General features: G+C 40.6%; 1 protein-coding gene across 13 annotated transcripts in view; it reads right to left on the reverse strand.

Annotated features, from left to right (window-relative positions):
• ARPP21 (cAMP regulated phosphoprotein 21) overlaps positions 1 to 18128 on the reverse strand; it is a 143909-nt gene that overhangs the window by 71233 nt on the left and 54548 nt on the right. For 9 of the 13 annotated variants that reach the window (XM_037386792.1, XM_037386791.1, XM_037386794.1 and 6 more), the window contains exons 10-11: positions 8173 to 8281; positions 6239 to 6340 (exon numbers count right to left, since the gene is read on the reverse strand). The exons of 1 other annotated variant lie outside the window; for it this stretch is intronic. In XM_037386792.1, the coding sequence (XP_037242689.1) occupies positions 6239 to 6340; positions 8173 to 8281 (211 nt within the window). The remainder of the gene's footprint in view (positions 1 to 6238; positions 6341 to 8172; positions 8282 to 18128) is intronic. 3 more of the 13 variants (XM_037386802.1, XM_037386800.1, XM_037386799.1) reach the window with 1 other exon arrangement.

Here is an 18128-nt window from a genome sequence, read left to right on the forward strand (position 1 = left end):
CAGTCCTGAGGTCAGAAGGCGGTATGTGCAAAATACTGACCATTTGAGGGGAAAAACATTTTTCCTAAATAACGTAAGGTTCCACTGGTTTGCCCTACCACCTCAAATAAGATAGCAGAAAAGCACAGAGCTGCAGGTAAGAAGGAAAAACAGAAGGAAAGCATGCAGGATTGACAAAGTTCTTCAAAGGGAGAGAAGATACTGCAGTACTGAGAAATAGTATGTGATTTCACATTTTATAACTAGAGAGGAAACAGTCATACCCATGTTGAGATATAAAATGATGATAGCCATCTTAATAATAATATTAAACAATAATAGTCTATTGCAAAAAGGTTCTCTGCTGGAGGACTTAGATCCCAAGAAAGGTGAAGGGCTCAGAAGAAATAAATCCTATGGGCAAGTATATAATTCTTTTACCATTACTTAATTTTTTATGCAGAGAAATGAAGCTGTGCTCAATTTCCCATGAATAATTCTCCTTCTTTGATTTTTTTTCTTTCCCTCCTATTTCATGTTCACTACAGAAAGTGCCTTGTAGCTGTCACTGGATTATATCTCCTTGAGGTAGAGAAGAAAGGATAGTCAGTACTTGCACTGAATTTAAACAAAAGGCTGGCAATGGGAGGAGGGCACCAGAGATCATACCCATTACTTCTGTAATAACGGGACTCAGCTCAAAGAATAGTGCAATGCCATCATTAGCTGTGCCAGATTTTAACAGCATGGGTTATGCACAGATTTGGGATCTTTCTGTTTGGAAAAGGGTGGGCTTATAACCTACTCAGAGCACTGGCCAACACCAGAAGCAACACCCTGCTCATTCCAGTGCTCCAGCAGATGCATGGGCAAAATTTTCCCTTGGCACCGAAGCCAGTGCCATCCCATCAATTTACACAAGAAAGGAATTCAGCCCTGAGAATGCAACCTGTTTTCTCTTTAAAGCTGTAATTCGCCCACCCAGCATCCGCATCAGGGAACATGTGACACCTCCCTGGTCTTCCCAGGCAAGCTCCCACCTTGCACTCCTACTAAACACACAAGGCTCTGGGCTGCATTGGTGGCGAGTGCGTCTCTCCTTAGCACAAACCCCTAGATATCAGCAGCAAGATCTCCATTGCCAGGGACCAAATCTCCATCAGCTACAGCAGACCTAGGCTTTCACCCTGGGCCGAGACAAGACACAAACTGTTCCATGTACAAAGGATTCTAGTGGTTTTACAACTGTCTCTTTTCCCATTTTATGTACCTTACAAGGTTTCATTAACAACATGGCTGCGCAGACTTCAGCATAGTCTACCTACCTACGAGCACAGTGAAATCACCCTGTGGGCCTGTACAACCTCAGCTGTGGGGCTGCATCTTCACTTTGAGGTTCATGATAGGCATTTGTGCACTGACCTCACTGCACATTTCCAAAGCAGCATTATAGTGACTCTTCCAGAACAAGCAAGTAAAAACCTTTGCTAAGACTGGAGTACTGGTCTGTGTCCCCACAAAGTTACAAAAGCAAAGGGGCATGCACCTGTCTGGCTTTTTTTTATTTATTTTACTTTTCCAAGTTTTTAAAGAGACTGGGGCATAAGGCAGAATAAATATCTGGGTTTTCTATTTTACCAAGCAAGTGGAGAGGTCTGCTCCCTTTTTAGGGTCTTCATGGGAACCTCTATCAACTGCGTTAGTCTTACAAGACAGAGTCCATAACAACTCCATTTGTCCTCCTGGCTGATGATGCTGGCACAGGGCCACACAAACCCTGGAAACTATGTTTCAGTACAGGTGTAAGGCTGAAAGGCAGAGAAGACAGGCACTTTTTTTTATTACATTATTCCTACTGTTAAAAATCAGATAGCTAAGCAGCTCTGGATAGCAATTTAGCTACTACAAGGTCAGGACTCACTTTCCTGATCTATAGCATCGATAATGCTCAATTTAAAACACCAGGAAAGCTTAAGTACACAGCACAGCTGCTGTCATAAACATTCTTAAAACACTTGGTTCTTGTATACCCAAAGACACTGACAATAAACCTACAAAAGGAAAAAAGTTATGTAAGATTACCTACAAATCTGCCTCCTTGGAGACCTTTGTGTGCAAGATTTCCATGAGGATGCTCTGTATGACTAATTGGCATTTATGAAATGAGTATTTCACTCTTCCTATTTTTCAGAACCTTTTAAAGTCCTAACTGGAAAACACGAATCAGCTCTGCCAGTGCACTAGGTACACTGGGGGTTGCTGCTCTTGTTTTTAATTACATTAGCCAACCCAGATAACTATTAACACGCAGCAATATCCTGCAGTGGATACCATCAGGTGATCATTTTCATGTCAGTTAACAAGACGTGATAGATCTCAGGCTTCCAACTAATGCTTATTGCTCAATTTGCAGCCACTAACTAAAGCTCTGTACAGCAGCATGGGAATTTTAGTACCTATGGGTTTATGGAAGCCAACATGAGGCATGCCTTTGTTTTGGTTTTACTAATTTTAAACCCTCTTCTTCCTAATCTGTTCCTACTAGAAGGATAGGACAGTCCGAAGCTACCTTTTCAAATATTTCTTTCATTACTCTCTTTAATCAAAGGGTGATAGAGATCCCCAGTGTTTTCTTAAGTAGGAGAATCATGGTTTATTTTATGTAAATGATCCAGCTCTTCAGAATACATTCTTTATTCAAAAATAGTCATAACAATTAATAACAAAAAACAAAAAGCATGGCGTATTTCCTTTAATAAGTTCCATGTGCACCATGGGCAACATTTGTGTAAGTAATAAAACATCTACATTTTTCAGTGAATACACAATGATTACTAGAGAATACATTTATGAACGATGGTCCTTATGTGATTCTGGCTCATGAGGTTATACATTGCATTAACCTTGAAGAATGAAATTTCCCCCATGTAATTTGATTGCTAGTCTTTAGAATCAATTTTCTGCATGCTTAAAAGCCAAATGTAGTGTACCATTTACGCATGCATTTGGGATTCCTCAGTTAAATCTACAGTCTGAGTTAATGCATAGGGAAAGAACAACACGTACTTTTTTTATTCTTTTAGATTGTTTCTTTGTCTGTCTTGGACAATTACTTTTCAACTTGCTAAGAGTAATCAAAGCAGTTCAGACAAGAAACTACTGCTTTGCAAGACCCAGATACCCCAGGTCCTCTGCTCCAGTGCACTTGGTTGTAAAAATCACCAACGGTACAACTCAGTTTCAAAAAAAACCCGCCATGTTTTAAAGGTTTACAAGGAAGATTGTAGGCTTTGCAATTAAAAAATAACCTTGAAAATAGCTTTGAGCATAACAGAGTTTGTGCAGCACTGTTTTACTGTTAGCAGCCTGAAAAGTTTGAGGTGCACTTTGTAGTTCTTATTTCAGTGAGCTGGAATGATCACATTTGTTAACTAGTTATTTCTTCACTGATCCTTTTATTAAGATATCACATTAACATGCTTCTCAATCCCTGTCACTTGCTATGACTCTACACATGACTGGAGTCATTAAAACCTCCAGCTCCCCTTGTCAAGATTTATGATGGCCAACACAGCAGATGGAAAACTTGCCAGAAAGTATAATTTAAACTGACTAATATCAGACTAATAATCATAAGGACTATTACAATGATGACATTATTCATGAACATATTTATTTTTGCTAAAATCTTCCCACTTGGAAATGAAGATATCTGGCATACTACAGTGCTGCAAAAGCAAAGGAAGGACAAGGAAGCTTTCCTTGGCTGGTATGTGGGGGCCCAGGTTAAGACATTTTTCACAGCAATTGAAATATGGACAGAACTCTTTGTCCCTGTAACCAGACTGCCCTTTCTTCCTAACTTTTGGGCTGATGTGTTACCCAAGGAGTTTCGGGTACCTCAGACATGTTTAGAGAGGGGGTGCTAGGTGCAACAAGGTATAGCAGTACTCTTGACCTTCATGACCTTTGGGGACCTCTCATGCAAGCTCTCTTCATGCACACTCTAATTAGAAGTGAAGTATCTATAATCCATTTGCTAAGGTTCATAAGCAAGGCACTGATAAAGGCTTGGCTACGGCAGTGTAAACAGTATAGAGACAATAAAAATACCACATGATTAATCCCTCCCTGTCAATCTTTCTACAGCTATAATTTGCAGGATGACAAGGCTTAGGTACCTACCTCAGAGAAACCTGGGGAGAACTGGATTAATTAATGATTGCAGAGGGCTTCAAAATTATAAAGTCTTACATGCAGTAAGTAGCTACCTATAACAGGAAGCCATTGCTCTCTTTCCTAAAACTGACCCCCCAAAAAACCCCCCCAAAAAAACCATTGTCCACCACCGCAGCCACTGACATCATCCTAAAAACACCTCATATCTGTGAGGAGTGCTCCACTCAAAAAGCTCAGCTAAGACACATATTCCTGTTGACATTATTAGTACAGCTTGCTGCAATTCACTGCACTATGATCTCACTAACACCTGCAACAGCAGAGAGAGAGCGCAAATGAGTGGGTATGAGAGAGAGAGGGAGAGATATCTAACATTGCTCATCTTTACAAATGCTCACTCCCAATCCATTTATACTGCCTGCCACAAACCACGCTGTTACTTAGGACTTGCCACTTAGAGATGCTAACCCAATGGACCACAACAACCTCCTGCTGTGGGCAATTAAAATGCTCACTGATTGCCTGTCTTTAAAACTCAAGCATCTCAAGACAAAACCAGCAGCACATTGTGGAGCCAATTTCAGCACACTTTTCCAGACACCTCCATTTCCAAGCCTGGCATTTCTAGCTGCTGCTTGTGATAGAAACTGCATTATTTTGGCAACAACTTTCCATATGGTATTTTTAAACAACATTTTGCCTCATCTGAAGTCTGCTTCAAAACCCAAAGATTTTTTGCTTTTGCACAAGCTCCTTTGTAATAACCCAGAAACAGCAACTTTCATACAGGAAACAGGATGCAAAGAGACTTTTCTTTTGCAGCCCTTGAGTGACTCAACTCTACCATATATATTGTGACAGTATTTACATCAGACTCACATGCTGAAAACAAAAAGTAAACCAAAAGGTCTCTGCTTTTACTAGAAGTGTCTCAGTCAAGAAAAAAAAAGTGCGAGGCTAAAAAAATCTAGATGTGGCAAGCTACTTACTAAAAAGCAAAATTCCTTATCACAACTGAGAGACAACACACACCTTAAAACTATACAATGTATTCTGCTAAAGAAAAGTCACTTGGATGTGTGCAACTCCAAAACCAGAGCAAAATAAAAGGGTATCTAAAATAGTACTATTAGCCCTGCAACATATGAACAGTTTTAATTTAAAAGGACACTGTCAAGTATGATTTTCAGTAATAGCTTTAATTGGGTTGTGTTCATTCCCATGTTCCTCTAGCCGGCAGATCTTGCACTGAGATCCAAGATAAAACAAAATGTGGACTTTTTTTCTTTTTTTCCTTTTCGGACCCCATCATTACAGTAGTATAGCAAATTATGATTTTCCTCCTCTTTCAGGAACATAAGGTATTGCTCACAGATGTTTCAAATTTTGATGTTTTCCTCTAGCAACATAGCTTGTTATGCAAGTTCTGTTTTTTTTGGTAAAGGCAGGACTTATAATGCCTATTTCTTTTTATTCCTTTCAGAATAAAATCATCAACGTGACCAACTCTTTCTGATGGCAGAAATACAGTTCCTAAATCGGTCATTTCCAAAAACTCCATGCAACTCCATGTTTAACCTCTGGCTTTTCTTTGTTCTTAGTGTCCTAGTGCTACAGCACCAGTCCAAGGAAACAAAACCATGAGGAGGATCTGCAGAAGGACACTTACAAAATTTGATCCAGCTCAAAACAAATATGAAATAACATAGCTACATGAAATTATTGAGAGTGTCCATTTAAATCACTGCTCTTTGGCTGGAAAAAGAGAAGGGAAAAAGAAGGAAACCTAGACCACACAAATATGAACATTCAAAGAAACAGGATAAGCACTCCCCAGACAACATGCTGGGCCTGATCTCTCCTCTACCCTTCTCCCTGCAACTCTCATCACCTCCTTCTCCAGAAGCCAACCTCCACACCTCTCAAGCTCCTCTTAGACCATCTGCACCAATCGCCCTTCCCTGTCACCTCCAGCTCCACAGGGTCAGTCCGGCTGCGGTGTTCATGTTGGAGGGGGGCAAAACTGTCTGACTACCGGCGAAGGTATGGCACTAAAGAGGCAATTAAAACAACTACTCACATCTTGTGCAAATATTCTCTCCCTCACTCTCTGATACTCCTCTTCTCTCTCTTCAATTGATTTACTTCGTCTGTCATCTCTAAATGGAAGAATTCTGTTTTGCTGAGCAGAAAGAAAACCAGGAGGGTTATATAAGTTGAGCTGTTAAAAACTGCCATTAAGTAACTGTCAGCTGAGAATAATAAATGTTCACTTAAACAAACGAAGCATGAAAACGATAGCTGTCGTTCCTACATGAAGCGCCCTGCAAGGCTGGTGCCTAAGGATTTCCAGTTAGATACTGCCCATGGGTTTGTAGAGCAGGTGGCCAGACTGAGGCTTTCTGCAGGGCTTTTGTGGACCCCTTGTCCTAAAACTGGGTGTTCTCACCCCAAGCCTAAGTGCCATTGCTCTCAACTGCTAAGATTTCTTGACTCTCCTGCTGGCTGCAAGAAGCAGGAGGGCAAGCAGCGCTGCACTACCTACAAAATCAAGGAAGAAAAAAGGGAAACTAAGCTGCAAGAGCTAAACTGCAAACCCTAGAAGAAACCCACTGAGTCCTATGTGCACAAGGAGAAGTCCCAGATGTTCTGCATGACGGTTTTAAGCATTTCTACACCATAAGTAACCCTCCACTGCAGTTTCGCTGGGAAAAGGGCCATTTGTGCCTCCTGATAAATCACAGTGCACGAAAACGGCTGTGCCATAGGAGGAAGGAGAGGAGAAGAGGACCCCCGGCAAGAAATGCTGCACTGGCAACTGGGTTTCAAGTACCGCTCCTTCTCCCCCTGCACCCCAGCACCTAGAGAGAGGTCACGCTGCTTTCCTTTGGCTGATCCCCCTGTTCACCACACCCTGAGAATGCTTGGGGTTTGTTTTCGGAACCAAATCAGATGCAGCATAACTGGAAAGGCTGCTATGTGCAACTGAAAGTCAAGGAAATAAAAGGCAGGGGGCGGGGGGAGAAGAAAGAAAGGAAAAATCAGTCTTTTACTGAAAACATGAAGGAGAGTGGAAATGAGAGACTCACTGGCAGGTCCCTCCACAAATATAACCTAAGTAAAAAAAGCATACACTGTCATCTTACCTGTGAGAATTTTCACATAAAAGCAATACACATCAGAAAACTTTTGGGTTGTGGGGGTTTTTTTTGGTTTTGGGTTTTTTTTGTTAATATGTTCCACATACACAGCTTGCACTGGATTGAAACAGCACAACACCCACTCTTAAAGGTAGCACAAACACACACGTTTCCCTGGCGCTCCCCTACTCGTTGGGCTCACCTAAGGTAAGGTAGTGTTAAGGCACAGGCAACACAGAGGGGGAACGTCTGCCACAGTACATGCACAACAAGCAAGTAAGTTTACACAGACAGTAAAAGGTGGTGAGGGCACAGGAGGAGGGAGGGAACTAAAAGATGAAACTGATTTATTTTTGGTCAAAACAATTTAGGATGGTTTCAAAAGAAAAAACAAAAATCAACCTGCCCTCACCATCACATGTTTGCTTAGGGCATTATTTTTTTAATATATTTTATTTCCTCTCTCCTTTTTGGGCTACATCACTTTATCATCAGTCCATACTGAAATCCAACTCTGAATAGGTACAATGGAAGGAGGAAGCTGTAGGGAGCGGAAAAACTGCCATAGTTAGGCAAGACATTGAGAGATGCGACTGACACAGCCTTCCACGCAGCCCAGAGCCGCTGGCATTCCCCCTCCCGTGGGCATGCAGCAAGTCCTGCGCCAAGCAAACCACCCATGCAAACCCACACACTGCCACGGCTGAAGCGGCCACGCCAGGGCTCGATGCTACCCATGGTGGTACGTACGCCGAAGGAGGCGGGGAGGGGGACAGGGGAGGAGGAGAGCAACAACAAAAGAACAACAATAACATCAGTCAGCCCACCTTCAAAAACAGAACAAATTTCAGCAACTCTCGAACCGAGAACCAACCTGATTGTCTTCTTTATCAATACTAGAGTTATCTCGCTTCAAGATAAATCGCTTCTGGGATTCTTCACCTTTTTCATCTTTTAAATGTTCAGAAAACCTTTGCTCTGGTCTGCCAGCAAAGTAAAACATAGCAATAAAAAAATCTTTCTTTTGGTTTTGCTTTGATCTTTATTTCTCAGTGCTCTTTGTTTTCACAGAGGCATTCAGTGCAAAAGCAGTTAACATTTGTGGTCATGGTGAGACGCTGCCTATAGCTGTCTGAGGCTGCTGTATCGCTGCTAACTGTTATTGCTATAAATAGCTTTTGTTGTTGTTGTGTAGCAAGAAGCAGGAATCCAAAGTCTCAGTCACTGAAATATTTAGACCCTCCTCACTGTAACTGAAGGACAGGGAAAACAAATTAACATACTGTATGTTAATTTGCTTCCTTCAGTAGCTGTGGCCTCTGGCAACACTGCTACTCAGTGAAGCCTATCCACCTTTAAAAGTAAGGAAAAACTGACAGAAGTCTTAACAACAAAACCAAGAGTTTCCTCACTCCTAATAAACAAAACAGTTAATTGGAGGGATTGATGGTGTTTTGTTTAAACAAAATATCTCACAACCATTAAATGGGGAGAATACTCCAGAACAACCATACAGTATCAATTATCTCACCAATTTAAACCCATCCAGACGTTATTTTATTTTTTTTTAAAAAAAGTTAAACACCACTAGTTAAAAGCTCAACATTTTCAGGTTTGCAAGCTGGTAGGACGCTGTTCGATGTTGTCACCTTGCACAAAAAGCAGCATCTCATGTCACCTCACCCTGTGCAAAAAAAAAAAAGTTTAAGCATCTCATGTCACCAGGCTGGTCACTGACCACACCTCGTAGCTGTCATTAAGTCACGCTCCAGCCTGCATGACTCCCAGCCCAAACGTTTTACGTCCCAGCAATGTTGATAGAGCAACCAATGGCCTCAAGAACTGGGCTGGATTCATATGCTGCTGTCATCCAGCTGAGGGTGGCTGCTACCACACAAGTTTTTTTTTTTTTACAAAGCAGTAATATGCTGTGTCACACCATGGTTTCTCTCAGGGAATGCAAACCTTATACTCTGTGCTGAAGGAGCTGCTAACAGCAGTACCGGTAGGAGATGCTCCTGCCTAGAGACCCACATAAACAAGACACAAAGCTTCCACTGACATTAACTGACCAGTTGTGAAGAAACCAAAAGGCAAAATTCATGAAAGTCAGTGACTTTGTCACTGAAAGTCCTCTGCAGACTTTAAAATAAAAACCTCAGCTTCATCTTATTTCAGAATGAAAAATTAAGCCAGATGCACAGATCAGTCACCATTTTGTTGCTATAGCATTCAGATTTAATTAGCAATGGATTTCAAGTTGAAATACAGCACATATTCGTGCCACAGTTACAGCCCATTACAATTCACTTTCAGATGTGCAGGGAACGTTTATAATGAACCGTTAGCAATACAGTATTAAGAGACAGCAGCTCTCCTGCCTTTCTTTTTGTAGGAATTTGAAGGAGTCACACTTCTGCTCACAATTTGCATTTTTGCCACAAAGCAACAAAACATACCAGCCCAACTGCCATAGATCCTGAAAAATTAAGAAAACTTTGTCACGACCCATAGGTGCTAGCTTTTACTAACAAGTATAGGACCCAACACACGAAAGTCAGCAGATTCCTCTGATGCCCTACTAGCTGCCTTTTGGGAAAGTCCAGAGGAGCATGGCTTTCTGCATAGTTCTCTAACCTAATGGGTCATTCGTGATGCTTCCTCATAAACAGAAAGGCTACAAAGCTCCATTAATGGATTGCTAGGTGGGTTGTTCTGCCTTTGCTCCCATTAATGAGCCTACACAGCCAGAAACGAAGATTCATTCCCTCAAATACTCTGATTTGACAGGACCAGCTGAGGAGTGTTATTTTTCTGGTTTTACATCCTAAAGCACAAACAAAACCTCTGCAATTGTACTATCAGTGTAAAATACATTGTAAACTACCTGCTGAGCATCTAATAAACTAATACCAAGCATAACAACTAAATGGGAATTTACATCGTAGAGGAAAAAAAGGTAATAAAAAATTAGACAGAAAAAAAATCTTGAAAAAGCAATTTGGGAAAATGTGTCTTTGGAACTACTCACTTGGTTTTCATACGTCATAGCATTCTTTTCATTTTTAAATCCCATTTTCACTTTATTTACTATTTATAAATATGCTTCTACTTGTCAAAAGAGAACAGGAAAAGCACAAGGTCAAGCCAAAAGCCTGAACTAATGATCTGGTATGTACCTGTTAATAAAATTAATCTACAAGCCCCGTAGGTGATTAATCTCTAGATGTTGAAAGAGGTTTGCTTGGGCAGAGAGACTCTGCAAATCTACAGAGCATTACAGAGCTACCAGCATCATGAGAAGGTCCTTCCCTCCCAGTCATCGCTGCAACTCTGGGTCACCATTACCAGTGAGGCTGCAAACAGCATGACCAGCTCAGTTAATAAGGATGAAAAGCTTGAGGGAAGGCCGCCAAGTGAAAAATAGGGTACCACAAATAACTTCAGGCACGCCAACCTGCAGGCCTCCCTCAAACATTAAAAATCAGAGAAGGACATTTAGTTGAAAGAAATGTAAACTAACTGTTTTAAAGCAGATCTCAAGACTCCAGTGATATTTACACGTTTTTGTGGTTTTTTCTTCAGTACTGCTTACAGCATCTTCTTTTTTAACACCTATTGCAAAAAGGTATTATCAGTAGGATACAGGTGGCAAACAATGTTTAAAACCAAGAAGTGGAACCAAATGCTCTAATCATTTGGGTAGAGAAGAGGTTGACTCTGCAAAGATTTGTATCTCGTCCTCTGATAGAGGTCAGTACAAGTTCTGTATTCACAGCTTTAAAGTTTCCTGTAACTGTATAATGCATTTGCTAAAAGGAAGCAGAGATATTGTGGCTATTCTGTTAGAGAAATCTGTTGCATCAGTTTATGAATCCACCGGTGAGTCGTCTACTTGGAAATGGAAGAAGTTAACATGTAATTCTGAGTAAGATGCAGTATATTGTCAATACTAATACACTAATACAGTATATCATTACAGTAACACAGCAGATGCAGTGATTTCATTTCATGCAAGTCCTAAATTAATAACAATCACATTTACTTCTCTTCTGAGCTTTTTTAGTCCTAACACTGTCAGTAGTAGAGTCTGCACAATATACCAGATTGTGTCCACAAGTGAAGTTATCGAGCTTATTTTCAGTACTGACATAAATTAAGGTCTTACTCAAGTCAAAGCATGGTTTACAATTACTATCACAAACCCACGTAAAATCAGGAATTTACTCACTATTGTCACACTGGTTACCTAATTTACATCTTCAAATCCTAACCACACCTCAGTTTAATTTTAAGTGGTAACAATGGGATTTGCATACCCTTTTTGAAGAGACACCGAGTACTTCTGAAGACCCTATCACTAACTTGAGTATTCTGCTTAGGGGCCCACTACAAAAAAACCCAAACAAAACAACCTACAATACCTATCCATATTGGCAGATTGACCCTGGCCACACAGGCCACCCATTTACATGCCAACAACTGCTTGCAAGAAGAGAGCCAAGTAAATGTATGCTTACAAAGAGTGCTGCCTGCCTGTATGACCTTCAGTATTTAGCCCCCATGTTTGGAATCAGTGCATTGCTTCAGAACACCATTACTCCAAAAAAAGCTTATGGAAGAAATACCAGTTCCCTTTCAGGTCAATAGGATTTTTGCAATCTGGGGACTGTACTGAGAAAACTGGGAAGTATGACCCAATTACACCTTAAAGACTCAGAAACCAGCACACAGGGAGGGGGAATCACACAAGATAAAAATATGTAAATTTTGGGGTGTTTTGTTTGTTGGTTTGGTTTGGTTTTAGCTGATATAACCTTTTGGTCATCCAAATTTTTATTGCTTGACAATATAGGTGGAAGCAAAACACCTGTGCCATAAAAATGCAACTTCAAAAAACCACAGCTGCATGTGAACTCATTTAATATTTCCTCAAAGTTGTTAGGTAGCTCAGTTAGTCTTCTTTCTGGTAACGTGTTTCAGAACAAAACACCTGGCACATTTCTTCCTTCCCGGTAAAGCTCTTGATCAGGTGCTACAAATGCTTTAAAGAAACTAGATCTCAGAACGAGTTAGTGCTCTTTGCCATGCATCCTCAGGTGGCTGCACAGCCCCCTTCTCACCCCCAGACCTGCCAGTAAGCGTAGGCACTTTCAACAGCCAAGACAGCCTCCCTTCTCCATCCTGCATAGCAAGGTAGCACCCTGCTATTCAGGTATGTGCCAGCAGGATCCCTACAGGGAATCAGCTTCAGTAGGCATCCTGCAGCATCCAAGCCTTTCACCATGAAAAGCTTCCCAAAACTCTCTGAGTATTTGCAGACTTCTTCAAAGTCTGTTGACACTCAAAATCTTTGGAAACCTTTTCCTAATCCATTTTCTTTCACAGCGAAAAGAAGAGGATGAATTATGGAATAACTTTCTGGGGAGTGATCAGTTTAACCAACTGCCAGACACAGTATGTACCAGGCACTGTTAAGCCTCCTATCCAGTGTTTTTGCCTGGTTCCAGAGCACTTCTGCATACTTCACTGAAATATCAGGTCCAGACTTGGGGAGAGTATTCGAGCAAAAATCTCAGGGCAATACTGATTTCCCATTTCTAGTGGCTATGCTCTTCCTCATGTAGCCAATGATCATTTCAACTCTTTCAGGCTCATTTTTATGTCGGGAGATCATTATAACAGTCACTTCAAGATATGTGTTAAGTTTATTATCTCTGTGCTTGGAATACTTTAACTGTGAGGGGAACCAAGCACTGGCACAGGATGCCCAGAGAGGTGGTGGAGTCTCCATCCATAGGATGGTCCTAAGCAACTGGCTCTCAGCGGCCCTGCTTCAGCAGGGTCAGGGGGGGTTGGACAAGCTGACCTCCAGAGGTCCCTTCTAACTTCAACCATGCTGTCATTTTGTGAAACAGAATCAGATATACAGTAACAAATCTATAGTAGAACAAAACCCCATCCTACCTTTTAGAAGTTTTTTGTGCCTTCTTTTTCTTTCACAAATTGGCCATTATCATTTACCTTTCTCATTTTATAGTTACTTAAAAGCCACCTGCAGTCCTTACTTAAGCAATGCCCAGCAAGGATACTCTTCTGGACTCAGTCTTCACAAAGAAGCCCATATTTTGGAAACAGTAAAAAAGGACTAACCAGCAAAACATTTGTGTGTGTCAGAAAGGAAAAAAAAAAAAAAAAGAAAAAGAAAAAGATTTTGATAGCAACAACCATTATAATACTTTTTTCTATCACCATTATGGTGACCTTAATGTGAGATGCTTCCATTCATTTCAAGAGAGTTCTTCTCAGTTTATCCCTGTATGACAGAAAACAGAGTTCACCCCTCAGGCATATTTTTTTACATGGACTCTTTAAGCAGAATTTCCCATTATGTGCTCATTTAATGCTTTTGATTCTGAGTCAACCACTGTAAGTAGTAATGAAAAAAAAAAAAGCCCCAAACCTTAAGTACCTTAACCAGATATTCACTATTTAATCAAATTACAGATTTTAAAACATAATGCAGTGTGGTAATAGCTACCAGGATATACAGACTAAGGAAATCACAGGGCATTTCCTTGCGTCTGCCGTGTTAGAAGCAAACTAATGCAGTTTCATAGACCTCTATTTGCATGGGAGACAAATACTGGGGGCGGGGGCGGAAATCGGCACTTATTTAATATAAGTTAATTAGCTCTGAAATAACCTGCTAAGAAACAGGAAACACAGATACCAACCAAAAGGACAAATGGAAAGAGACAAGCATGAGCTTTGAACGTTACAGTTTTGAAGACTTAGTCACTGTATTAGCAGAGCACACAAGCAGTCTGGTATTGTCAGGGCTGACATATACAGCACATAAATCTTTGTTATGAGGCATGTGTTTCTGAAAGCTCCACAGCACACAGGCTGTTGCAAGATGCCTTTCAAAAGAACCAACAATATCACCATGTGTGGAAAAGATGGGTTTGCCAGTACAGCACCTGATGTAGTTAAAAAAAAAAATATCCAAACTAGCAAGTGCTATAGCACATTATTTGCAAAAGCCTCATAGGTAACAGCAAAGCAGCTGTCTGGAGGAATACAATATAGGATAGTGAGTTCAAAAGCGGAGATCGCTGTGGTGAGCAAGAGTATATATATAAAAAAATTCAACTTCGCATTTGCAATGCAACATTCATTTAATGCATGTAATGGGGGGCAGCATGCTAATATTCCTCTCCAGAATGAATGGCAACACAAAATGAAAAGTAGGTAGGGTAATGGGGCTAGGAAAGGGCAAAACACCACCTCCAGGTACCCGCAGGATCATCATCCAGCACGCAAAATAACTGACAAAACATTCTTACACAAGGATGCCATCAGGAGAGCAACGGGACAGAGGGGGAGAGAAGTGCTGCTGCCAACCAGATTCAGAGAAGTTGTGAAGATTAGGACACTCTTATGCAGGTTTTCTGATGGTTTAATGGTGTTTTCCTGTTATTTGTGCTTGTCTTTAATTAAACTGACTGTGCAGTCCAACATCACGTTGGCGTCTATTCTGAAGACACGCTGTGACACAGTATGGTGCCAGCATGGTGGCCTTTCTTGTTTTGCTAGTTTGTGACTATCTACTACATCTGCCTGCTGTGCTGGTTGTGGTTTGATGCTGGAGGCTCTCCTAGGGTTCTGCGTTAACGCCGCAGTAAAACTACGTTAGCATTACTGTTTCTTTCCTTTACCTTGCAGGCCAAAACGTTATTATCTGCAGTACAAATGGTTGTTTTGATCTTGGAGGCATGGGAACATATTCTGAGAGTTTGAGAATTTACAGAACTTGGAAGCAAATATCATTGTCAAAAGGCCCCTACTTAATGACATAAGACAGAATTCCAGCCCAACAGGTTAAATTAGTTGATTTAATTCTCTCAGAACTATGTTTTTTCAAGAATGACGGCCTGGAATTACAGCCTTCAAATAGGTTTCATGTATTTAGGGGTTGATAGATGCTAAAACACAGTTTCAAAAAGCCAGAGTGGGAATTTAAATACAGATAATTGTTAAAGAACAGAGCAGTTACATTATTACAACTTAATACTTAAAACACTCAAGATGGCATTTCAAGCATTTGAAGGTAAATGCCTCATTAACAGATTGCTGCTTTTATAATATGAGTCACTAAGAACTTCTCTCATGATGATAAAACGCAAAAGCCATCAAAAAGAAAAATCAACCCTGTACAAGACAGTTTCTTCAAGGTGCCGCCTTCTCTGTAGCACAGGGGCAAAAACCCCCTCAAATACTACACTTTTCCTGCTTAAAGATTGCATATTCTTTAACACTTTTTTTCAGAACAGCATCTGGACTGTAAACATTTTGCTTTTCAAGACGCTCAGTCCAAGCACTCCAGCAGCATGATTTCAGTGGGGCTGGCACCAGTAGATTTTCCCATTAGGAAAACAATAGCGAAGCTGAAGGCTGCAGGATGGATCAAGTCGATGTGCACCGAACCTCCTCCTTGCCAAGTTATTTTGTGTGTGAAGCAAGCAGAGGGCCAGATCCTGAAAGCTTTCAAAGTACACAGTATTTAAAGAACCTGATCTAATGATGAGGCATCATCGCACAACTCATGACATTAATTTCAGGTTTAATCTACGCGTGCAAAAAACACAGTACATCTTGACTCCCTGAGAGCCTGCCTCAGTATATTGCCCCAGTATTTTGGGGCCAGAATATGAGAATCTAGCTCGGAACTCAGGGGAGAAGCCAGCAGGCCAAGGCCATGCTGAAATACCAGTTCTGCTAGATGGGGCTGAAGCACAACACCTTCTCTCAGACAGGGACCATTTTAGGAGCTTCAGGATGCTGTGCTGTCCTCCTGCGATCAAACCTAAGATTATTTCTGTATCTGAGGGACCAGCTTCTCCTGCTCCCACTCTCCTGTATTGGATTTAGTTCTTGATATTCAAGATGTCTGCTGAGACTGAATATCTTGCACAGCACCAATTTATTTCCAGCTATTAGAGGCTCATAAGTGGTAGCATAGTTTATTACAGGATTCATTAATATTTGATTTTAAGGATGTGGCATACCCTGTAAGTGGCTGCAAATTACAGTGTTGCATAACTGCTGTGTTCTATTTAAAATTACATTTTTTTTATTTCAGAAGTTCAAAATTAACAAGGAAAAGAGAGAGAAAAAGGAAGCAAATTCAAGATTTGAAGACTACCAATAAAGGCAAGATGGTTCCCCAAAAGCCAACAAGCTAACAAAGAAACTATTAGTCCTCGTACAATGCCCCATGCATGCAAATTAATACCATAAAAAATACTTGTGCTTACTTCTACTTCAGGCCATGAACATTTTCCCCATCTCCAGCAGGAACACTCATGGATCACCAGTCATCCCCTGAACAAACACTGGCCTGAAGAAGAGTGCCTGGTTTTAATGAACTGTCAGAGACAGCCTCACAAGGCTACCTTGGAAACAGCCAGCACAGACAACTGACTGCTTATAAAGACAAAGCTTTCTCAAAACTCCAAACAATACTTTTTTTCATTTCTAGTGATCACATCATATTTTCCTACATTAAACACGACACAGGCAAGCATAAAAGGCAACTACTAAAAGCAGTTTGGACCACCTCTCAAATTCACTTGCTCATATATCAACACCTCATTCCTGAAATGCCCAGATTTAAAGACATTACTTCACCTACTACTGACATACAGTTAACTCTGAGGAAAGCATAGGGGCTGTTTCAGGTTTCCAGATCTCCCTCCAGTGATTTGAAAGTATAAATGACCAAACAGCACCTTGATTGATGGGACTTTCCTGCTACAGCTTGGACAAGACATAAAGACGAGGGTTAATTACTCATGCAAGGACGAGCTTTCCTAAACCAAACTACCTACTTGCGATTCCACAGTACTCTCTTCTTGAGTAACTTCCCATCTCTTTACACACAGCAGGTGAGAATAACCTTCTAGGTGTATTAAAACTTACACTATTAAGTGGTGTGATTGTAAAGCTTCAATAAGAAAAAAAATTTAAAAATGCCAGACGTCTTGTGATTAATGCTTAAGTAATATTTCATTTCAGTATAGGACAGCTGTAAAGTACATGTCCACCTCAATTATAAACAATTTAGTTTTGATAAATTACATTAGATGAAAATTTAATATTGGAGCTATTAGAACTGGTTCATTAACCCTAACATCTCATTTACAGAGTAAGTAATTTCCATGGGTCCAGTACATGGCTTACACTCATTGAAGTAAGAATGAAGTCAGTATCTAAGGGTCAAATTCAGCTCAACGTGAAATGCAGTCAGTATTTAAGGGTCAAATTCAGCTCAGCTTCAAGTGTACCAAGTATCATTTTTTTCTTTTGTATCTTTCATGTAAAACAGGCACATGACTAAAATGAGAGTGCTTGCTCAGAAAAAAAGGCTGTCGTAATTCAAGTATCATTAAAATAAAGAACATAAACATTTTTTAAAAAAAAAAAAAAAGACTGGGAGAAAAAGCAGCTCAATTTCTTCCAGATGAGCATCAAGCAGTGAAATGATGAATGCACACAACCTCAAATGATGCATTTAGCAGAACAGTGGCAACTTTATGTCCAAAACAAATGCCTGTAGCATAATAGTAAGATATTGCCAAAATCCCTACCAGTTTTTAACATATGTACACCCTGAATTACTTCTCCAGTCACCATGTGACTACATAAGAGAAAGGCAATTCCTCCTGCCATAAAAAGCTGAGGCACTGCAGTGCACGAGGAGACTCAGGCCCCTGCTGGAGGCAGACATGTCCTGAACCTCAGTGCAAAATATCTAATTCCCCTTAA

The sequence above is a fragment of the Falco rusticolus genome, chromosome 4 (genome assembly GCF_015220075.1).
Source record: "Falco rusticolus isolate bFalRus1 chromosome 4, bFalRus1.pri, whole genome shotgun sequence".
Classification (NCBI taxonomy): Eukaryota; Metazoa; Chordata; class Aves; order Falconiformes; family Falconidae; genus Falco; species Falco rusticolus.